Raw genomic sequence first — 24,998 nt, forward strand, 5'->3', positions numbered from 1 at the left:
TTAGGTTGGAAGAGAATCTACCTACCAATAAACTGTTAGGTTGGAAGGGAAGAATGAAGTGAAGTGGCGAAGTATATTTATACCTGTTCTTCTTCTCTCAGCAACATGGCGGGTTCTTCTTGGGTTTATCTTGGCCTTCTGGTCTCACTCACTGCATTAGCATCTACTGATAATGCCTTTGGAACAACAGTTTCAGTCCAGCATGTGGTTGGCAATGACCAAGGGTTGGATCTCTCTTCCAATCTGGCTGCTTGGTCCATTAATAGGATCCTCCAAGTTGGAGACGAGATCTGTAGTACTTTTTTTTCTTCTTTTTCTTTGTTGTCGTTGTTGTTCCGAGGAATTCTGTTTTTGATCAAACGATGCATACTATTTGAGTTTGACAGGGTTTGCATACTCGGCAACAACTGAGGACAGCATAATGGAGCTTCAGAGCAAGCAGGAGTTTGAGTCATGCAACTTGAGCAACCCGATCAAGTTGTATTCGAAAGGCTTCGACAAGGTCAGGCTTCATGGTGAAGGAGCGCGATACTTCAGCAGTGGTAAGCTGGAAGAGTGCGAGAAGGGGCTGAAGCTGCATGTGGAGGTGATGCCCAAGGTTAAACCTGGTGGTTCAATTTCACTGAAGAAAGTGACCGATATCGATGGAGAAACAGCGGCATTGGCACCTGGAACTTCTGGATCAAGCCATGCCAAAGCATCTTTGCTTGTGTTGTTCGTTCTTGCAATTATTTTTTGGTGTTGATGTCGGTTCTTGTGCTTGAGCTTTGAATGCTGTTGACGCCTGAGTTGACTTCTAAGGTCGACTATGGGGATTTTCATTCCATTTAAAATTTGAATCCCAGTTATTGTATTACTTCCGGATTGCTTTGATTGAATGTTACTATTGATAATATATTTAATTTTATTTGGTTATGTGATTCTCGGATATAATTCGAAATGTGATTATTTCAAAGATGTGAGATTTTATATAATTCCGGAATTAATAAAATATTTTTTTTCAAATTTTTGTTCCAGAATGTGTAATCCTCTTAACTTTGATAGAGAAAATTACGTTTTCAGTCCGGTAACTTGCACCTTTTTCAATTTTGGTCTTGTTATAAGTCAATTTATATTTTTAGTCCAATAACTTATAATATTTTCTAATTTTAGCTCTTTTTTCTCTAAAATTAAAAATTTTCAACGAAAAATACTGAGTTGAAAATTGAATTTGGGGATTTTGATTTTTTATGACCTGTCTGTTTTTTATATTCCAACCACAAATCGAATATTTTCCGTTGAAAATTTTTAATTTTGGAGAAAAAATAATTGAAATTAAAAAATATTACAAATTATAGGACTAAAAATGTAAATTGACTCATAACAAGACTAAAATTAAAAAAGATACAAGTTACAAGATTAAAAATTTAATTTTCTCATTTTGATAATCACATAATCAAATTTATATATGATAATTTAAATCAAATGCACGTTAGATATTTTATTCAATACAAATATTGTAAAAAAAAAATATCTCCATTTAAACATTCCAAAATAATTTAAGTGATATAAATTTTGAATTATGAATCGATTAAAAAACAAATTAATATATATATACACACACATAGCATATCTGCTCCTCGATTCTCGCTGCTCGTATATACATTATTTTCACTATAGCACTCCGTCAGATATTTTTTCTACTATAGCAGCACCTCTTCAGAATTAAAAAAATCCAAAACTTTTTTTACTGTAGCGGTGTCATTGTAACCGCTTCGATTTCGCAACTGTAATAATAATCGTAGTTGTTGTAACGTAATAGGACCAATACATTATAACAATTACGAAATCGTAACTGCTATAATATTCTAATCTAATCATGTTATAGCAACTATGATTTCGTAACTATTACAATATAATTAGACTACAAATCCAAACATTATAACAGATACAAAATCATCACTGCTATAACATATCTAAATCAGAACATTATAACAGTTACGATTTCGTACCTACAACATGATTAAATTTATTTTATCAATCACAAAATCATAGTAACTACATGGTATGACAACAAATAAAAACGTTATAACAATTATAATTTCATAATTACTATAACCTTATATCTGCTAATTCTGATTGGTCACTACTACAGTTTGAAAAAAAAAACAGTGCTACAGTAACAATCAGGTACCGTCACAGACTTAGAGTCGGGGAGATTATATATATATATATATATATATTAATTGGACGTAATTTATATATATATATATAATTCAAATATCTAAATTACGTCCAATTAATATAAAAGCGCGGTGGCTCCTGACACGATAACCCGGCTTTCCCAATAATTGGAGCATTACGGACATATGATGCCTCGCATGGGAATCGAACTTGCATCCAGCTAGTCCTGGAGAGGAGCTCCTGACACAACAGCCTAATTGTCCAAGTAATTCGAGAAATGCATGCGTGTAATGCTCTGCACGGGAATCAAACCGAATTATCTGCAGTTCGTCTTACCGCAGCGCCAGGGTGATGGGGTATTGTGAAATTATATTAAACCAACCACGAGTGAGAAAAGCCATTTGCTGAAACCACAACTTTAGATAATTAAATAAGAACACGTTGTAATCTGTCTCGTACAACATGATCCGATCGGATCCAAGCAATGCACAACGGAGGAGGAATGTTTATTTCTCAAGATACACATCAATGAAGAAATGAGCTAAGTCGCTAATCTAAAAATGAAGACGGGGCTATGAAGGTCGACGCAGTTGAACAAACCTTCGAGTGAGCTTAAATAAATGTCTTCGCGTGGCTCCTCGATGACTCCAGTTTGCGTCGCATATTCCAGGGCCATCTCGTAATCCACCTGAATGATGTTAAGGCAACGAGTAAACGAGGGTCGTGGTGACAGATGCCAAAGACTTCTCAACATACCAGTAAATCATTTCAAAATGGCAGCTGAAGAGAATATAAGACTACCTGTTCAACATATTGTGAGAGGTTTTCTCGAAAAGTAGCTTCGGTTATCTGGTGGGATGCAACTTTACTCACAAGTTCATCATCTTCCTTGTCATAACGGTGCCTCTTTGGGTCGTAATCCTGAGCCATTTCGTCGAGGACCTCCATTATGGCTCTTGAAGCATCAGGAATGTACCTGCAAAAACAAAAACATCAGAAAGGGAACTGAACATATGGCAGTGAGCAGAACCATTTGCATTACTAGATATCCAAAAGGAATTGAGAAGCTCATCACAGAAGCCACATTTAAACTTTTGTAAACCTGCTTTTTTTGAAGACCACATCTTCGCAATTTTATGGATTCCCTCAAAAAAAAGAAAAAAAAAACATTTTACTTTCAGTAGCGAAATCATACAAAACAAAGCAGGTATCTGGAGCAACCAGGATGGAATAATATTCAACACTATCATACAAGAAACAGATGGACCTCGTGATATATACAAAGAAGAAAGGTTAGGAAACAAATTGGTTATGCTGATTCTATAATAATAAGTAATCAACAACCGTGTGAAGCAAGAATCCTGTGCAATATTTATATTACCTGGTCAGGTTGCGCTTCCTCTCCTGTCGTTCCCGGGCTTGAAGTTTCTTCACTATTTTAGATCTCAGTTGAAGGCAACATTGTTTTATAGCAGACTGCATGTGCAGATGAATAGATATCAGTTTATTTCCTCTCATGATATATGAACTAAAATTTTAGTACCTGGACAGCTGAAGAGATTTCAGTAATATCATCTCCAATATATTCCTTTCCGGTTCCTTTGAATGGTATTTTTGTGCTGACAATGCTTACAAAGACACCGATTTTATCTTGCATCTGGTTAATTTTGTAAGTACTCCAACTAAAAGGAACATGAAAATAGGCAATCATGAGAAGAAAAAGATGGAAATATGCACATTCAATCTTGTGGTCAGGAATCTGACTTGATCTTTTTCATTGCAGTTCTCGTGACAACATCTGCTCCTTGCTCAAAAAGAAGTGGGATACGATTTGCAAACCGGAATATATTGAGACCCTATTTTGAAAAAGAGAGTGAATTCCTTTTCATTGCAACTGTATAAAACAACACCAATTCACATTTTCAAAGAAATTATAGGGCAATATACCACACATTAGTAATTGAAAATATCCTTGTCAGAGTGTAATTTAAATTATCAACATTTAGCTTACAGGGAGCACCCAGATCAGTGGTTTTGGCACCTGCAGCCTCACCATTATGATGCCAACAAGGCATTAAGTTAAACTCAGAAAGCACATATAATGTTTATTTTTTGGAAATCTACACAAGTATTCTCAGAGAAACATCATCGGTCAAGCATTATGAAAAACCTCACAATTGCATTGTGTCTCTCACTGTATATTTTGTAATCAATTCACATAGTTCTTTGTTGCAAATAACAAATAAATTACAGCTTTTGACACTCTTGTGACGAGATGATATAGATTGCATCCCTTTGCAGTAAAATGAAAAACATCGCAGTAATCACATAAGATGCACGAGTGATGATTAACTACTTACTTGTTTAACCTCTTTTCCACCAAGGCTAATTCCAGCTTCAACAATGAATGGATGTCCTTCAAAAACTTGGGGACTGGATTCACAAAATAATTACAGAAAATCAACAATATTGTACAGAGCAAAGATTAAACCTAAAAAGAATCATAACTTTTAAACACTAAGCTGTTTACTCAATGGCCAATCACAATGATGCTCCAAATTGACTCATAGATATTAAAACTTATATCATAATGGGAACTAGAAGATCATCCATAGTACAAAAGATCAAACTAAATCCAAAAAGATAAAAAAAAAAAATTGAAATGTTAAATTGTATATAACCAATGATTAGTTAGTCACCATGATGCTCCAAGTTGACTCGGGAATTATAAGCATTATAGCATAAGAAATGTATCGAAATTTGCATATCAAAGGAAGATATAGACCTGCTTGAATATGTGGCAACCATGTCTGGCTGCAGCTCCTTGATGATTCCAAGACGAAGATTGTATTCACCTGCTGGACTAAGACACTGTTGATACAGGAGAGCAGAGACATTTCAAAAAAAATTTAACACCACAAGAGCATGAGGAATATATCAAGATCAAATTCTGATGTCTAAAAAGAAGTCAAGTATTACTCACATCTCCACTTGGATCATCAAATTTGGCCTGTCGAAATAATTGATGTATCCGAACAATCTGTTGGGATGTCAGACTTTTCGCAGTCATCTTTGGACTAAAATCAGGGCCCATTTCCCCTGGAAAAAAGAAACAAAATGCTACTTTTAATCATGCCATATAATGGAACATTACTTAGTGTGGAATATAAGTTAATATATCCATATATGCCCACTATAAAATCTAGTGTAACCGTAAATGAGCAGGCTAGCATCAAAGGTGAGATAAGAAGCATAGCAGGACGATCTGGCAATAGGATTGGAAGGTTTGACTCGGCCATTTAGATCATACATCATCTTGGTCGGTGTCTTTTAGGAATTAGGATTAGGAGACTTTCTTTTTCCTGAAACTCATCTATAATGCAGATTATCTATGAAATAAACCTCAACGGCCTTTTGTGAATAAATGTCAAAATGATAGAATTAATATCAATGAGACCTCCAAAATGGTACAAAGTACCTTGTTGCACAGAAAAAACGGAGCAATCAGGTTTTGTAAGTATAAACTGACAAAGGGATAAAAAAACACCTTCCAGTAGCGATTTTATCGAATTCATGTTTCATCCATAGAGGTAAATAGACAACAAACTCGAATTTATACCAATTAAACGTTCAGCGTATGACTTGGATATATTGATGAATTCATGTTGAAGAAATTGCTGAAGAGTTTTCTTTGAGGTTTCTGCAATAAGGCATTTGATGAGTAGTATATCAACAGCAGAGGGATGGTGCTTTGTCTCAATAGGAGCTGGAGGCATTACATCTGTTCTTCGTGCAAATCTTATTGTCACATTTTTACTGTAACCAAACAAAGAAGTGTTGTCCATCATAATATTGAGAATAAACAGAATCAACTGTTATGGAAATGGAACCTACTCAGACAAGTCCGTGATAAATTTAAAAAGAAACTGAGCATAAGGTGTGATCACTGCCATTTGTCGCATGTAGTGAATTATTTTTGACTGTATACAGCAAACATGTTTTTCAAATATTAACAAATAAATCATTTCAAATTCATTGTTTATGAAAGATATAATCTTCCAAATACTAAAATAGATATACAAGCAGCATACACGATAAGTAGTCCAGTTTCCCTCGATGATAATTTGAATTTCAGCGCCATGCCACTTATCCTTATTTTCCCTTTTTTCATGTAAATGGACATGAGGAATGTTTCTGAGAAGCAAACACACCAAATATTGGCCTGTGTCAGCAGGTGATGTACAAACAGAAACTCCAAACTCCAAAGGGAAAGAATATAAATATCTTTAGCCAGTAATCATTCTAGGTCAATGTATTACCGATGAATATCAATGTCTAGTCGACAAAAGGATGCATAATTTTGTTCTCTTGCAGCTGAGACAATCTCAATAGGAAGTCCTGTGCTCATCTTGGACCAAATCAGAGCCTGTTATCCTCCATTCATACAAAACTCAAGTTAGAAGAAGGCACAAAGAATGTTAGGGTTCCAAAACTCAGAATAAAGAAACACATAGAATTGTATTAGAGTTAACAGAAATAATATAACAAGAACACTCGAATCTGAGAGAAACTCTCTCCACCAGCCAAAGGCCATACTCTCTTTTGATAATAATTCTTATTTGTCGGGGTCAGTCGATTGGAGAGAGTTGAGCTGTCTGAAACACTTAAATCAATACCTTCTCGAATTTTTCAACTCAAGTTAACAACAATAGCAAATAACATAAAATAATAAAAAATTAAAGGAAGAGGCACCAGAATTTATTTGATTACAACCTAAGTGGTTGTTAATCCAAGCTAAATAAACGCTCTTAAAAAGTCTCCTTCACTGAAGGCGGAGAAGCCTCTTACACTCGTTAATAGCTCAAATTATTGCTAGGAAATCAAATACAAAAGTTATCTTTTTCCTAAATCCAAGAGTCTTTTTATAGCCCCTGGAAAACCTTATCCGCAGGCTAAATGCGTCTTCCATAGGGCTGGAAGCCTGGAAGGCGCCTCCAGCAAGACAAAAGATAAAATTTTATCCTTTCCGCCAACGGCCAAATTGAATAGTCGAAGGCGCTTTCTATGGCCGAAGGCGCCTTCAGCCATTGAAGGCGCCTCTAGCAACTCCATAGCTCCACTCTAGCTCTTCCACTGCTCTGATCGCCTGGGTGATTTCGGTCATCCAGAATAGGACTCACCCAAACCCAATTTCCGGTCTTCTACTCGAGCAGCTTTCCTCCTCGGCTTCTCGTCTCTCAAACATCGCGTACGTTCTTCTCGTCCATCGGTGTACTCTTCCGCGGCACCTCGTCCCTCGGACGCACCGAGCCCGCTGACTCTCTCCCATGCCGTCCTCGCTAGCCGCGTCTTCCGTTTGACTTCCTGTGCTCCTAAGCTCCTGCACACTTAGACACAGGGATCAGAAAATAACGTGACCTAACTTAAAAGGGCAGCCCGGTGCACGAAGCTCCCGCCATGCGGGGTCCCGGGGATAGGATCCATTGTACGCAGCCTTACCCTGCTTTTTGCAAGAGGTTGTTTCTAGTAACATGACCTAACCTAACTTAATTAATCACACCAAAAATAATCTTGGAGTTCCAACAATCTCTCCCTTTTTTGATGTGAGCAACCCAAGTTAAGTTAGGATAAACAAATATAAAGTTAAAGCAATAAAAAATACAAGTATGCAATAAAGTACAAAAAAAAATTCAAATTAAATTTAAAATTTAAAATTTTAACTACTACCTCCTCTTAGACTTAATTTTTCCTTTTCTCCCCTTTTGATCACATAAAAATTGGGGTAATAAAAAACTAAGGATAACTTTCCAAGAACAAAAAGTAAGTATTTTTGAAAAAAAAAAAATTTGAAAAATCATTTTGATATCACTTTAGAAAAATTGCAATAATATTTGAAACACTAAGTTTTAAAAGAAATTTTCTAAGTTATGAAATTGACAAAAATTGAAAGTATTATTTTAACTAACTATTTCATGCTTATCAGTTTATCAATTAAACATTTTATTTCGTTAATCGACTTTTAGGTTGTGGCGAGGCACTAAGTCTTCTTGGTTATTGGATCATCAACCACTTCTAGATAAAGTCTTATAATGAAATCAAATATTTAATATACTATCTGAAAACTCTAAGTCTAATTAAGCTTTTAATTAAGACAAGTTTTTGGAACCCCATGTAGGTTCCAGCCTACTAGATTAATTAAAAATCTTTTGAGTATCTATATATTTCTTTGAAATTTTCTTAACTTGTCCTTTGTGATATTTAAAATTCAATTCAAATTATATATTTTATTGTTTTGATTAAACGAGCATGCACGATTGTTCAAGTATGCTATTTCTTTTGGTAATTATTATTCTTCAATTTTAATTTATCAAATTCTTCTAATGTATAAGATTTTGCTAAAATTAATTTTAATTTTTTAATTTGCAACAATCTTTAAATAATAATTTAACGAATTTAAACATCTTATCAAGAGGAAGAGATCGTATCTGACTTACCTTGTCGATTTCGTTGTCCGTGGCTCCCCCTGACCTGCTGCATTCTTCCAATGTTGCTCGTCCTTCATCGATGCTCTCGATACTCATCTCGGACGAGCTTGCTTCGTGTTTATCCTCTTGATGACTTGCCATCAACGCAAGCCCGGAAAAGGCTTCGACCTCCGATTCGGACGACGTTTCGTCCCACGTCACCTTCAGGGTCTTGTATTTGTTCTTTTGGACAGACTTCTTGTTCTTGCCTTTGTCCTTCTCGTTGATCTTTAACTTAGGCAGTTGTCTTTAATGTGTCCTTCTTCATTGCAGTGACAGCATCTGATTGTCCTTCTCTTTCTACCCTGCAGATGGTTAGATTTTCTAGAGTTAACTTTTTAAAATGTCTTACCATCATTACCGTTTCATTGTCGTCGAGAGAGGACTCTGAATCTTGTTCATCCATCTTTGCCTTAAGGGCAATGTCGTGTTTCGGCTCCTTCTGATCTGCATATCTTATTTTATGGACTTCAAAAATAGAAAATAATTGTTCTAACGTAGTTAAATCTAAATCCTTAAATATGTAATAGGCATCTACTAATGATGCTCATTCAGTACTTCTAGGGAATGCGTTAAGCGCGTACCTTAGCGAATCTTGGTTAATTACCTTTTTTCGAGATTCGTGAGTCCAGTAATAAGCTCCTTGATCCTTGAATGAAGATGTGCAACTGTTTCGCCTTGTTCCAGTTTGATGTTGCTGATCTAGTTTCTGAGCAAATCCCGTCTTGTAAGTTTCGCCTCCGAGGTTCCTTCGTGTAGTTCCAGGAACTTCTCCCAGAACTCTTTCGCAGACTCGTAGACTCAGATTCAATTGACTTCTTGTGGCGGTAGAACGCTTAGCAGATGGAACTCTGCTTCCCGTTTGCCACAAAATCAGCTTGCTCCTTTTTGGTCTAGTGGTATTTATCTTTACCTTCAGGTGCTAGAATACCAAACTCCATTATTAGAAATAAATCGAAATCAGTCTTGAAAAATACCTCCATCTTCTTTTCCAGTTGGCAAAGTCCCCCTCGAAGCTTGAACCGGACATCTCGTGTGCTTCGTTCGGCGATTAGTCCTCCTGAAGTTGTTAGGATCTAATACCACTTGTTGATCCAGGTCGGCCGGCTTGATAGGGTTGAGTTGCCTAAAACACTTAAACCAATACCTTCTCGAACTTTTCAACTCAGGTTAGCAGCAATAGTAAATAAAATAAAACAATGAAAAACTAAAGAAAGAGGCATCAGAATTTACTTGGTTATAACCTACATGGTTGTTAATCCAAACCAAATGAAAGCTCTTAAAAAATCTTCTTCACTAAAGGCGGAGAAGCCTCTTACACTCATTAATAGCTCAGACTATTACTAGGAAATCAAATACATAAGTTGTTATCTTTTTCCTAGGTCCAGGAGTCCTTTTTTAGTCCTGGAAAACCTTATCCGCAAGCTGAAGGCGCCTTCCATAGGGCTGAAAGGCGCTTCCACCAAGGCAAAGGATAAAACTTTATCCTTTCCGCCAACGGCCAGATTGCCTAGTCGAAGGCGTCTTCCATGGCTGGTTGAAGGCACCTTCAGCCCAAGGTTCTAAAATTCGCTAGGCGCTAGTCGGGCGGCAGACCAATGCCTAGCGCCTAGGCGGGGACTAGGCGCCGCTAGGCGGATTCCACGGTATCCCTTGTTTCATGTGGACTGTGGACAATGTTATATGTAAATCTAAATGTTGTCTTAAACAATTTCATAGCAATGAAGATCTAACTATGTATGCTGAAATAAATACATACTTTCCAATACCAAAAAATGAACATGCAATAAGTTATCATAATCATATAGTAAACGGTAGAACATTGGAAAATAGTAGCAATAGTTCAATTCAAGATTACAATGCATTGTGAACTAGTAACTACTAAGAAAAATATAATTGTTAAATAACATAAATCATGTCTTAACAAAATGAGTTCAAAATTACACAACTAATAATATCTCATAGACTCATTTATTCTGCTTCTTCTTCTCCATAATTTTCAATAACTTGTTCTTCATCGGACACAAACTCAATATCATTATTATGATCCTCGTCTTCTTCTTCGGATTCAAAATCATCTTCATGGAGTTCTCTCACTCTGGAGCTTCTTCGGGGTTGTAGATTTTCATCTGCTCCACTTGCTTCATCAACCATTTGCCAAGTGAGCCCGGAACCTAGTTCAACTTCATCATCTTCCCCACCATCCACAATCCAACCTTGTGCATTTGAAGCATCTTTTGCAAGAAGGACATCAACATTTCTTTCTTTTTCTCTTTTTTGTTTGTTCAACAATCTAGCATTAAATTGGACAAATACTAGATTGTTCAACCTGTTGGCATCCAACCTATTTCTTTTCTTTGTGTGAATCTAAAAAAACAGAGAAAGTAAATACTATAGTTAGTACCTGAATATACAGTATAGACGTTAAAAATTATAACTAATTTAATTAAAAAGTAGGCTGAAAGTTCAAAACTTACTCCTTCAAATGTAGTCCAATTTCTTTCACACCCAGATGAACTTGTAGTTAATGAAAGTATCCTCAATGCCACCCTTAGCAAGTTAGGTGTGTGAACACCGTATGTACTCCACCATGCACATGGATCAAATGTATCATTATTTTTTTCACATACTTTTGCTGTCAATGTTTTTCCAAATAACCCAGTCTTATTTCTATATTTTGGAAATTCCTTGTTAATAATTGTATCTTGTAAATCTAACTCATTGGCATACAAAGTTTCCATGCATTCAAAAATCCCCATCGCGACCTCCTCATAAAGAGCAATCAAACTATCTTTGTAGTAAAAATAAGGATTCAACAAAAATACAGTGGTATGCAATGATGTATCAAGTCTATCCTTCATTTTTGACTCAATAATGACTATGATAGGCTGATAATTTGATTCCACATTATTCAGAGCCACCTTGATATCTTCTTTAGCTTGAAGAAGCTCCCCATATAGAAATCCCATCGATGGCTTTCTATCTCCATCTACCAATCGAAGAACTCTTACCAAAGGAGCAAATATTTTCAAACAAAGTGTTACACCATTCCAAAAACTCATGCTCATCACTGTAGAGTAAGCCAATTTTCCTTTGTTTGTTTTTGACCATTTACATTTCTCCCACATATCACTTGTAAACATGGCCCTTAAACTAGCTTTTTTTTCAATCAAACTTTGCAATGGGAGGAAATTTGATGCAAAACTGGTAACTCCTGGTCGGACTATGTCTCTCTTCTTCGTGAAACTTCTCATCAATGATAAAGTCTTATGGTGAGCATAGATGAAAATGGTAAAAGTCTTGGACTGCTCAATCACCTTTTTATATCGTGGAAGTTTGCCAATACTTTCAAGCATGAGATTAATAGTGTGAGTTGCACATGAACTCCAAAAGATTCCAGGTCGTTTTTCTCTCATCAATTTAGCTGCAGCCATATTATTGGTGGCATTGTCTGTAACAATCTGAACAATATTCTGAGCTCCTACTTGTTCAACACACTTGTCAACATACTCAAAAATAAGTTCAGCTGTATGTGCCTCTTCTGAAAACTCCTTAGACTCTAAAAATGTAGTACCCTCCTTCAATTAACACACAAATTTAAGATGCTTCTTCTTTTTTCTATCACTCCATGCATCTATCATGATCGAGCATCCATTCTTTGCCCATTTTTCTTCATATTTCTTCAGCAATTGTTTTGTTCTTTCAACTTCGGCTTTCAATAGTGGCTCCCTAAGTTGATATTGAGTTGGAGGCTTGAATCCTGGTCCAAATTGACCCACTGCCTCCATTAGTTGCTTGAAGCTATCATTATCAACAGCATTGAATGAGATTCCATTTTCATAAACCCATCTCCCAACATATTGTTGAACTTGTTGAGTACTCTCTTTGAAAAGAACTTCATTTATATTTTTTTGCCAAAGTACTTTACTTCCACTAGAGCCTGTATTTTCTGGAGTAATTGCCGATGCATATCTATCCATGGGGCCAAGTGGAAGAGGTTTTTTAACTCCATCCATCCCTTCAATTTCAGAACCTTCTTCTTCATCTACGGAAATAGCCACCTCTGCTCTACAAGTTTGTTCTTCCATTATTTTGTTCTTCTTTCTGTTCCTCTCTTCTAAAATAGTCTGTTTGCACTTATTTTTGTCTTCTTGAGATGCTTTTCGACAACCCGATACATTTCCAGGTATATTTCCAATGTGCTCCTTTATCCTATACACTCTTCTTGACATTGCTTTTCCACATAACTTACATTTAATTTTGTCGAGGTTCTTAGGCTCAATCAATATTCCAAACTCCCATCCGATGTCATTTGATTTTCTTCTAAGAATTCCGAATTCGAGTTGAGTGACAGATGCTGTCGAAAATGGATTGCTTGCCATTGATAACAATTAATCTGAAGGAAAAAAATTTATATATAACAAGACATAATATGATATTAAAATTTAATTATACCATACAAATATACAATACAAAATAATGAAAATATGAAATATAACATTAAGTCATTAACAAGTCTGAGAATATTTTTTTATATATCTTAATCAAATTAATAAAATTTATTAGATATTTGTTTAAATAAATTTAATTTTAAATATATTTTTAATATTATTAAATCTGTTATATACTTATATATAAATTAATAATATTTATTAGAATTTTTAAAATTTTAATTTAATTTTCATATTTTTAAAACTGATTTATATAAATTAATAATATTTATTAGAATTTTTAAAATTTTAATTTAATTTTCATATTTTTAAAACTGATTTATATAAATTAATAATATTTATTAGAATTTTTAAAATTTTAATATAATTTTAATAATTAATATTTATAAATCCGATTAATATACATTTATAATATATAAAATTTATAAATATGATTTATATAAATTAATAATATTTATTAAAAAATTTAAAATTTTAATATAATTTTAATATGTATAAATCCGATTAATATAAATTTATAATATATAAAATTTATAATTTATAAATAATTAAATATGATTTATTAATTTATTAATATGTATTATATGTTTTTTAATTTTAAATATTTTTATATTTTTAAATCTGATAAAATGATAATATTTATTATAATTTTTTAAATATGATAATATATAAATTAATATTTAATATTATTTATTTAAAAAAAATAAATATATTATTTATATATTTAAATATGATTATATAAATTAATAATGATTATTAGAATTTTATATATAATTTTATATATTTAAATTTGTTTTATATAAATTAATAATATTTATTATAAAAAAGATACATTTTAAATATATTTAATTGGGATCTTAATTTTATTAGGATTTATGAACTTAACCTTATTATTAAAATTATCCCCGTTAGGAGTTAGGAATTATTTTATTTTATTAAATCTAAAAAAAAATAAAAAAATAACGCTAAAAACGCATCTCTTTCGCGAGTCTCGCGACTCGCGCGACGGCGGACGCCACGGTCTGCCACCGGCGGCTCGCGGGAGGGCTCCTGCGATGTCGGAAGCTTCGCCAAACGAGTCCGATGCGTCCGGCGAAGTCCGGCGCTGCTGGAAGCAGCGCCGGTAGCGTCGCGCGGAAAGCTTTTGGCACAGCCAGAAGCATCGCGACTCTACCGGCGTTGCTCGAAGCAACGCCGGACTTCGCCGAACGCGTACGGCACGTCCGGCGAAGCTTCCAGCAGCGTCTGACACCTGCGATGCGTCCGGTGTTGCCGCGACGAAGATTTGAGAAACAAAAAAAGGGCGATGAAATAAAAATGAACGGAAACAAAAATTTACCGGAAGCAACGCGATCAGGGAGCGATCAGGGAAGACGAACAGCCGGGGCGATGAAACAAACGAATGCCTACGAACGCTTGGCAAATACCTAAAAATCGGATTTAACATGCCTTAAAAAGCTTGGCCCGCCGAGCCCGCCGAAGCCCGTGGAGGACCGCCGAGGACCCGCCTAGGCGGCTGGGGCCGCCTAGGGCTTCCGCCTCGCTGGTTTCCGGCGCGGCATCCTGCCGCACAGCGCCTAGGCGGCCGCCTAGGGTGCAATTTCGAACATTGCTTCAGCCTGAAGGTCGCGGAGGCGCCTTCAACTCCTGTTGAAGACGCCTCTAGCAGCTCCATAGCTCCACTCTAGCTCTTCTGCTACTCTGATCGTCTGGGTGATTTCGGCCAACCGAAATAAGGTTCACCCGAACCCAATTTCGACCTTCTCCCAAGCAAGCTTCCGCTCCGACTTCTCGTCCCTCGAACATCCCGCACATCGTTCTAGTACACCGGCGTTCTCTTCCGCAGCATCTTGTCCCTCGGACGCACCGAACCCGTCGACTCTCTCTCGTGCCGTCCTTCTCGCTAGTTGCATCTTCCGCTCGACTTCCTGTGCTCCTAAGCTCCTGCACACTTAGACGGGATCAGAAAATAACAAGACCTAACCTAACTTGGTTGATTACACCAAAAATAACTTTGGGATTCCAACAATTCTTAGATCCCTTCCTCGCTAACCTCCCATCAACTTATAACTACACACATACTCTAGAACATGAAAACATAACTGCCACAGAGATATAACTAATTCTACAATATAAACAGCCTACTTCCCCTTTTGTATTTTAACCCTCCTGGAATATACAATCTATATTTTAGGCTTGTTTCTCCCATGATCCAAATAATCTAGCATGTTTCCTCCGTAACCCAGGTTCACATCTGGAACTGGGTTTCTATCATTACCACCTACTACAATTATAGCCTTGTCCTCAAGGCTAAAATGCGGAAATTGAGTTCTAAGAGTGAAATCATCGTCCCACGTTGTGTCAATCATGTCCTTGCTCTTCCATTTGACTAGCCATTGATGAATCACTTCGCCATTATAAACAATATCTCTACTAGCAATCACATATTCGTGATCCACATCATCTTCGAGTGTTACCTCCAATCCACTAGATAGATCTGCTTGTATATTATACTCTCCAATAGCTTTCTTAATAATGATACATGAAAGAGGGGATGGACTCGAGAAGGGCAAGATCTGCTTGTACATTATACTCTCCAATAGCTTTCTTAAGTAATGATACATGAAAGACAGGATGAACTCGAGAATAAGAGGGAAGTTTGAGCTTATATGCAATCTTTCCATATTTTACAATAATTTGGAAAGATCCATAATATCTAGTGTTTTAAATCGTGTAACGTTGGTTCATATCGTTTTTGTCTTGTCATCGCGTAGCGTAAATAGCGAAGCGTATAGCGCAAGCTTTTCGTGCACGTCAATGTTTAAATTTTAAAAAAATAAAATATACTTATATAAATAAAATAAAAATAACATAACCTAAAATTAATCATAATAATTCATTACATGTCAAAATATCCCATAACAACAATTTAAAAAGTCTTATAATTAAAACAACATAACATAAAAATAATCAGTATCATCCAATTCTATATCACTATCATCATCAATAGTATCTATAGTTGGAAAATTTCCACTATCAAAAGTTGTTGGAATTACTCCTCCATAATTTTCAGCATCAAGATGATTATCTTCCACGTCAACAAGACTCAACATTGCTTGTTGTCTTTGCTTCCACCTATTATATAAGAGATACGACATTTAAGAATCAATTATAGGTGAAATAGATATAAATAAATAATTTGCACTTGAATTTTCAACAACTCTCTTTTTTGAATTCATAGGAGGAACTTCAACTATATCCTCGACATCTTCGATTCGCATATCTGAGTCGAAAAGACTTTCAAATGTAGCCGACGGCACACTCACAATAAGATCACTTTCAAATAATTCATCATCTTCAAGTCATTTAGTAGTTACGGGGAGAACTGGACCTTCTTTCTCAGTTATCCATTTATCATCCAAATTAATTTCATCAACTACAATGGGATCAAACTTGTCTCTCCTCCTAATGCTTCTCTCCCTAAGTTATAGTTATATTTCACAAACACCAACGCATTCAACTTTGCATGTTCAAGTTTATTTCTCTTTTTTGTATGAATCTAATATTACAAAAAAGAAAACATATATATATAAATTAAAAATAAACAATGATATGAAAATTATAAAACAATTAAAATTCAAATTGAGTTAGAAACTTAGAATACTCACCGATTCAAAAGTGCTCCAATTTCTTTCACATCCCGAAGCACTATAAGTAATACCAAGCACCCGAATTACAAATGTAGTAAGCTCGGGTGTCTTACTTCCAAAACGTTCCCATCATGAGACTAATAAGTAATAACATTAAAAAAAAAATTACAAGAATGTATATAATTTTAAAATATGAATGCAAGTATAATTTTACAAGAACGTTTACAAGAAGAAAATTTTACCCGGAGTTCGCAACATTCTTGTTCGTTTTGCTATTAGAGTTCCAAATTCTCCTTCAGCTTTATTATACAAGTCCAATTGGATGTCTGCTTTAAGACGATCATCAGAAGATAACATCCTATCCATGCAAGTATACAATCATCTCTAACTTCATCACAATCAGAAAATCTTTCTTCATAACGCAATTGCGGATTCAAATAATACCCGGCCGCGTGTAGAGGATGATGAAGTTGTGGAGTCCATCGTAAATCAATTTTTTTCTAAATGGGCTTGTATTTTCTGTCAACTACCCCACAATTAAATTTTATTGTCTCTTTTGCCTTATCCATAAGTTCATAAATATATCCCATGGTCGATCTCTCCTCCGAATCAACTTCCCTTAACACACTTACAAAAGGAACAACACTCTTAACACAAAATGTGACCAAAAGTTGGAATCATTAATAACAATTCTCTTCACGACCTTCTTCTGAGTTGTTTGAGATAGTGGTGAACTAACCCAATCTTCGGAAGCAAACATTTGTTCAAGTGACCTTTTAACCTTATATATACTCTGAAGAGTGAGAAATGAAGTAGCAAAGCGAGCAACAACAGGACGGAGAGTTTCTTTACCGTTTGTATACTTTCTCATCAAAGAAAATATAGTCCCATGATCATAAAGAAACTTCACAACCATCTTAGTTTGCTCAAATGTGTCAGAAAAAATCTTCAACTTTGCAATATCCTCCAACATTAGATCAATGCAATGCACCGCACAAGGTGTCCACCAAATTCTATGTCTAGTCTCCATAATTTTTTCCCCGTCTTAATGCAATTCGAAGCATTATCCGTGACAATTTGAATTACATTTTCCTCTCCCACCTCATCAACAATATCATCAAGATATTTAAAGATCAATTCCTCATTTTTAATAGAAGTTGATGCATCAATAGATTTCAAAAAGAAAGTACCGATGGGACTATTTACCAAAAAATTAATTAAACTTCTATTCTTTCCATCCGTCCAACCATCGGACATAATAGTGCATCCATATTTTTCCCATGCTTTTTTATGCTCCTCATATATTAGGTTGATGCCATCAACCTCAGCTTTAAATATCCAAGTTCTTAACTCATGCATTGAAGGAGGCTTGAACCCTCTTCCATATTCCGCAATGCCCTCAACCATAGGCAACTTATAAGGATCATTCACAACATTAAACGGAAGTGCGACAGAGTATATAAAACGACCAACTCTACGCTTCACATCAACCAGTAAATCTTTTTTGTATGTCGAATTTAGAGTTGTTTGTCGAGGTTCAGAACTAACAAATCCATGAAGGGTACCTTTATCTTTTGATTCACCACTACCAAAACATCCAATTGAATTTCCCCCTACACTTCCAACTTTTGATGATTGCGTACTTATACTCTGGGGACCTTCACCAATCTCTCGTAACAATTCGGTTTGTTTGCTTTTAGATGCTCTAATTTTGTCAAGTGATTCTCTAATTTCTTTCTTAATATCATCCGGAACACAAACACAAGGTGCAACCTCTATGAGTTTAAGCTAAATGTTCTTTCAAACGAGTAATCCCTCCACTCGATATATGATGACAAAATTTGCACTGAACAGATTTTTCCCCTTAATTTTGATAACAATATTTCTAACCAATATCTTTTTTATCTTTTTTTGACAAATTTGTAGACATTGCAAATTCTAACCAGACAATCAAAATCCTAGAAAAAATAAAAGAAAAAATCAGAACAAATAATTAATTAATTAGAAAAAAATGGAAATCAATCAAGGCATCTAGAAGATCGATCATTGGATCGATCCAAGGAACTGGATCGATCCAGGGCGTCTGGATCGATCACTGGATCGATCCAGACCATGGATTGATCACTCGATCGATCCAGGGGATTGATCCAGTGATCCAGATGCCCTGGATCGATCGAGTGATCAATCCAGATCCTTTCTGTTCGAACAGAAAGGATCGAGATCGATCTCTCGATCGATCCAGATACCCGACTCGCAAAATTTCTCGAGCAAACAATTCAGCTACTGTCTTAGTTGTATAAGGATGTTTCAACAAAATAAAATATGCATATTTAGATAATCGATCCACCACAAAAAAACAACTTCATGTCCTCTTGATCGAGGAAGCCCGGTGATAAAATTCATAGAGATGTCATCCCATATTAGGTCCAAAATCGGCAAAGGTTAGAGCAATCCTCCATAAACGGTTGCAGCATATTTGTGTCTTTGACACACATCACAAGACTGCACAAACTCTTGTACACAACACTTCATACCTATCTAATAAAGATTACCTGTCAACCTACTGTAAGTTTTCAAGAAACCGAAATGTCCTCCAAAGGGGGAAGAATGAAATTCCTTTAGGAGTAATTGTATCGAAGGAGATGAAGCAGATATAACGAGTCTATTGTTATAGTATAAAACTCCTTATTGCATCTTAAAACCTAGATGAGAATTTGGATTATTGGTTAAATCAGTCGTAATTTTCTGAAATGGATGGTCTTGTTTAGCTTCTTCAATAAAATTTTCACCTTCCTCCCATGTAGGTAAGACACTAAAGTGTGTGATATTCACCTTCTCCATATATTCTAGATAATCTCAGCCGCTTTATTTTCCGGACCTGATTTGTAAATAACTTCAAATTGGTAACCCAATAACTTGGCCATCCAACATTGTTGATCCATGGTTGTGATCCGCTGCTATAGTACATGTTTAAGGCTCTTCTGATGAGTATATACTAAAAGGTCTCCCAAAAAGATAGAGACGCCAATGTTGCACAGACAAAACCAAAGCCATCAATTCTTTTTCATATGCAAATTTTGACAAATTCCCTTCTGATAAAGCTTTACTAAAATAAGCTATCGGTCTTCCATTATGCATTAATATAGCATCAATTCCTCTTCCAAAAGCATCACATTCAACTCAAAAGGCTTGAAAAAATTTGAAAGTGCAAGAACTGGGGGACTAGTCAAGAGTCTTTTGAGTTCCATGAAAAACTAAAGAAGTTGATCCCCAGTGAAAATTATCCCTTTTAGCCAATTTTGTCAAAGGCTTAGCTACTTTACCATAATTTTCTACAAATTTCCAGTTGTAAACTGTCAAACCCAAAAAAACCTCTTACTCCTTTGATAATTCTTTGTCAAACCCAAAACACATTGAATTTTAGAAGGATCAACTGAAACACCTTGTCCAGAAATGATATGACCCAGTTTCCTTCTTTGAAAACTGCAGTTTCGTGATAATTTCAGTTGTTGTGATGCATTCAATTCTGATTCTGGTGGTAATGTTGTTTGAGAAGGAACTCCCTCTGCTGCCCATAAAAGCCCATCAATAATAAGAGAATGCCCTTGCAAAAGGCAATATAGGGAGCAGGATTTTGCCCTCCTTTTTTTTTCTGTTTGTTTACTCTTCTTCACTACCTCCAACTTACCTTGTAGAATGACTAAAAGATCTTCATGATGGAACTGCATGGTCATTTCCTTCCAATCCATTACAACTTTCCCCAATGTTTTCAGCCAAGGAACTCCCAAGACTAATACATATGCTTCTGTTTTCAACTCAAAAGTTCCCAAGCGAATGTATAACTCGGGACACTTCCCTTTAGTAAACACTTTATGCCCATCACCAAGTTTAATTCCCAATTTCCTTGTTTCTTACACCTTCAATCCGAGAGCTACAATTAATTGAGGAGAAATAAAATTATGGCGGGCTCCACTATCTATAAGCACCGCGATATCAATCCCCATTAATTTGCCTTTTAACTTCATGGTTTTATTGTCATTTGTACTCTCTGAATTCATATCCAATAATCCCATAAATTTACACTCCAACTCCTCATCTTCTGAAATCTCTGCTTCAAGACCCACTATCTCTCCATCTAAATTTAATTTTTCATTTTCTTTTAACACTAATAACTTCAATTGTTTCTTTGCACATTGGTGAAGTGGGGGGGAATTTTTCACCACATTTGAAGCATAATAATCCCTTGGTCCTTCGTTCCAATAATTTTGGATAAGAAATGGAATGAATTCCTCTAAATTTTTCCATGAACCCTCGCTTATCTCCTTCTCCTTTTCGTGCTATAGAGACTTGGGAGAAAGAAGGATTTCTATTTGATGCAGTACCTACATTATTAGCTTCCTTAGAATCATGAATCTTGTTGGAACCTCATCCTGATATTGTTCTAGTTCTGCCCATTTGAAAAGACTGACCCAATTTTTTTTGAATTAAATTATTCCCAACATAGGGTCAAAAACTGCCCAGACCAGCACTGCCATGGACAAAATTGCTCCATAACTTCTTCCCAATTGGCTTTTGTGAAATCCCCACTTTCTCTAACAATTCCTCTTCAACATCCTTTGTCATGCGCATTAATTGCCCTCTAGACAATGGACTGAGTGTTCGAACTCTTCTTCGGACATGAGGTTGTAATCCACTCATGAAATAGTCAATATACTGCTCTTCTGGTAGACGTGGAACTTGTGAAGAAATCAACTCAAAGGCTTCAATAAATTCTTCCACATTTCCAATTTGTTTTAATGTTGCCAACTCTTCAAAAGGATTTTCATGTCTACGCCTTCCATAACGAGCAATGAGAGCAGGCTTAAGTTTTTCCCAAGTTAGATTAACTTCGGTCTCATTAAGAAGATTAAACCAATGAAAGGTATAGCCTTCCATACTTACATATGCCAACTTGACCTTAACTTCATTAGAAGTATTATGGACTTCGAAATAAATTTCAGCCCTAGTAATCCATGCCATTGGATCCCAACCATCAAACATTGGTAATTCTACTTGCTTAATAGACATCCTGTACTCCTCCAATTGATCACTTCGATGTTCCTAAGGCTCAGATTGAGATGACTGATCAGCAGAAATGGATGCCCCCTTCAATGGTGTTGCTTCAACCCTTGTTCCTAATTGCTTGTTGATCTCTTGTAAAAGAGAACCATGTTGTTGTACTTCAGATGTCAATCATTGCATAATACCTCTAATTTCCTGCATACTTCTTGCATTGTCACCCTCTCTTCCAAAACATTAACCCTATCTGACATCTTTGGCATTCCTTCTAAGCATACACCCCCTCTTATCAGACCAATGTTAGGGTTCCAAAACTCAGAATAAAGAAACACAGAATTTTATTAGAGTTAACAGAAACGAACAACAAGAACACTCGAATCTGATAGAGAAATTCTCTCCACTGGCCAAAGACCATACTCTCTTTTGATAATAATTCTTAGATCTCTTCCCCACTAACTTCCCACCAACTTATAACCACACGCATACTCTAAAACATAAAAACATTAACTGTCACAGAGATATAACTAACTCTACAATATAAACTGCCTACTTCCCCTTTTTGTGTTTTAGCCCTCCAGGAATATACAATCAATGTTTTAGACTTGTTTCCCCGATCCAGATAATCCAGCATTTTCCTCCATAACCCAGGTTCAATTCACATCTGGAACTGGGTTTCTATCAGAGAACAGCAAGTGCAAAATTATACAACTACTTTGTAACACGATTGAAGTCATAACCAATGTTGTCGGGATCAACATAATAGATATAACCCAGAAATAAACAATGATTTAAAAAGTGAATGTTAGTGGTATACATAAGATCATCACATAGTAAATAGGCATTATGTGCGAGCATATTTTGATGCACTTGCAGTCATTATTAACAAACATTGAAATATTAATGATATCATGAAGTTAAAAGTTGTTCCGTGATTACTTAATATAAAAAGTCCATAAAACATGGTTCTAGTTATAACATGAACATCATCAAATCACAAACAGTATCAAAGTTTTTATCATTTAACTATACACAAAAATATAATGTCTGTGTAGACTGTAGGAACATTTACCTAAATTAACAAATAATTGTTCCTTAACAAATATTACAATTCTAGTAAAACAAATCGCTTTCTACCATTTCGTTGATTTTCTGTTTAGATTAAATTAATTATATTATTCATAACCGAAGAATGTAACATTACAATTAGGAATGTAACATAAATCATGCTCAGGAAGAAAGGGATTTCATTACTGTCGACATTATATTTCTAGTTCAAACTCCATATGGCTACTAGCAGCCTGTAGATTGAACTCACGTAAAGGAATATTACTGAATTAAAAGAACCTTCATGGTTATTTCAAAAAGGACTATCATTACAGGCAACAAGCATCTATGAGTATGACTAAAACTCATTTACATGCTCTACAATGTGAAAGAGTGATGCAAAAGAAGCAAAGTGTACCATTTTTGCACCAAGTCCAAATTTCCCACGAGTTTGTTTCAAACCATACTTTGTACCAGAAAGAACTGTAATAAACCAAATGAAGTCAGCATGGTTCACATTCATTCAAATCTAAGTATGCAATCTTATAAATATGTGAAAACAGTAAGTCTGGCATGAAGTTCTGGACATATTATTAGAATCACACCTCTTCCAAACATGTTTGGTATCTCATCATGTGGCATTCCTCTCCCATTATCCTATAAAAAAAAACTCACAACAACCATAAACATGTGAACTCTTTGATAACATATACCAGGAGTGGAGAATCCCATTTGATGCACAAATTTTAAACTACTCAAAACTCATTTTTTTCCATTCATGTCCTGAGTTGTGAACTGCAAATGCCACCTTACAGGTTACTTTGAAGAATGATGATTCTCCTCGACCCTTTCCACTCTTGGTAACTGGAAGTTCTTTCAGCTTCTTCTTAATGGTAAGGTTCTTAGCTTGAACTTCTTGCATACGGGCTTCTTTAGCAAGACGTTTCTACAAAGGATGTGAAAGGAAAATGTGCTTGAACAAGATCTGGAAGGTAGAATAGCACTTTTGGTACTTCATATCGCTGGATGAAAGTCTATTTTGAAGCTAAGTAGCTGTCCTGAATGGTATTAGAACATCAGAAAAGATACCTCACGAGCTTTAGCAGACTCAAAATCATCATAAAGCTCTTCATCCACACGCTCCCGATTAACAAGACCAATCATTGTATTGAATTTGCTCTTAGTGATCTCTTCTCTATAGCATCAGATAAATAACCATTTTAGTCTAATTGTCTGACCACTGAACCAAACTATTCTAAGGAATTTTACTCTTTTAAAAAATGCTTACATTACTAACTCGATATCTGGAAGCTGAGAAATTGACTCAGCAGAGTCAAGAGCATTTTCCACAAGTTCTCGGACAGTAGTGTATAATGATTTCCCAGGCTGGTGGGGGGAAAAGACGTTCACTTGATAAGAAACTTGTAAGTTGACCAAAAATCAACTGCCCATGAGAAATAAAAGGCCCAAATAATACGTCAAAGGAAACGGAATGGATGCAGCTGCTGTTACAGCTTACATTGTCAAATCCAGCTATGTTCTTGTTCTCAGCGAAAAACTCAGCGGGCGATTCTGCAAAGAAACACGCAAAAAAAGGTCTCAATCAAAAGCCACAAAGCCGAAAAACTATCACAAGGGAGCCACTTTTCAGATGAATATTACTCTGCTTCAATAGGCTTTCAGTTTCCTTCTTAGTCTTCTTCGATCTACCCCTGTTGGGAGTCTTTGGCTCGTCTGGGCTCCCGTCGACGCTGTCGCTGGAATCCATCGACCCAGAGCGCGCCCGCTACGTGAAGAATTGCCTACGAAAGTCCAGGCGCAAGATCGACCTCTGGAGCACGGCAAGTGACCATCCCAAGCGGCGGAGATCAGATCGCCGCGAGATGAGGCGAAGAAGAAAAGAGATGCGCTAGGGTTTAGCGGTTTGGTTCGGCCATTGGTTGACCCGCTGACCGCAAATGTCCCCAAAGAGCCGGAGCATCAAATTTGTAAGGGGAAATAAATTTTATATAAAAAAAAAAAAAGGATTAAGGGCAGCTCGAGCCCAACATTCTTTTTCTCATTTAAAGAATTTTTTTTTATAAATTTATTATAATTGGATATCTAAA

The 24,998-nt window shown here is 35.8% G+C and overlaps 2 protein-coding genes across 5 annotated transcripts; one reads left to right on the plus strand and one right to left on the minus strand.

Moving 5' to 3' along the window:
- Nucleotides 1-105: 105 nt before the first annotated feature.
- Nucleotides 106-858, plus strand: LOC121983393 (uclacyanin 1-like). Its single transcript, XM_042536331.1, has 2 exons — nt 106-292; nt 387-858. Exons 1-2 carry the CDS (start codon nt 106-108, stop codon nt 743-745), a joined length of 546 nt encoding a protein of 181 aa, XP_042392265.1. The 3' UTR covers nt 746-858.
- Nucleotides 859-2,563: 1,705 nt separating this feature from the next.
- On the minus strand, nt 2,564-24,866 carry LOC121982443 (DNA topoisomerase 6 subunit B-like). 4 transcript variants are annotated; one of them, XM_042535499.1, is made up of 19 exons: nt 24,553-24,866; nt 24,410-24,462; nt 24,179-24,276; nt 23,980-24,085; nt 23,699-23,836; nt 23,496-23,547; nt 23,309-23,373; nt 6,483-6,589; nt 6,255-6,357; nt 6,058-6,143; nt 5,783-5,979; nt 5,147-5,262; nt 4,949-5,034; nt 4,524-4,596; nt 3,928-4,019; nt 3,707-3,845; nt 3,545-3,639; nt 2,965-3,139; nt 2,564-2,851 (listed from the first exon to the last, which is right to left on the minus strand). In XM_042535499.1, the coding sequence occupies exons 1-19, from the start codon at nt 24,656-24,658 to the stop codon at nt 2,705-2,707; spliced, it is 2,034 nt and encodes a 677-aa protein (XP_042391433.1). In that variant the 5' UTR covers nt 24,659-24,866; the 3' UTR covers nt 2,564-2,704. The 4 variants fall into 4 exon arrangements, with proteins under 4 accessions (XP_042391433.1, XP_042391435.1, XP_042391436.1 ...); XM_042535501.1 differs by having other exon boundaries at nt 24,179-24,334; nt 24,553-24,635; XM_042535502.1 differs by lacking the exon at nt 24,553-24,866 and having other exon boundaries at nt 24,179-24,311.
- Between the last annotated feature and the right edge of the window lie 132 nt (nt 24,867-24,998).

Source organism: Zingiber officinale, chromosome 5A (genome assembly GCF_018446385.1).
Source record: "Zingiber officinale cultivar Zhangliang chromosome 5A, Zo_v1.1, whole genome shotgun sequence".
NCBI classification, from domain to species: domain Eukaryota; kingdom Viridiplantae; phylum Streptophyta; class Magnoliopsida; order Zingiberales; family Zingiberaceae; genus Zingiber; species Zingiber officinale.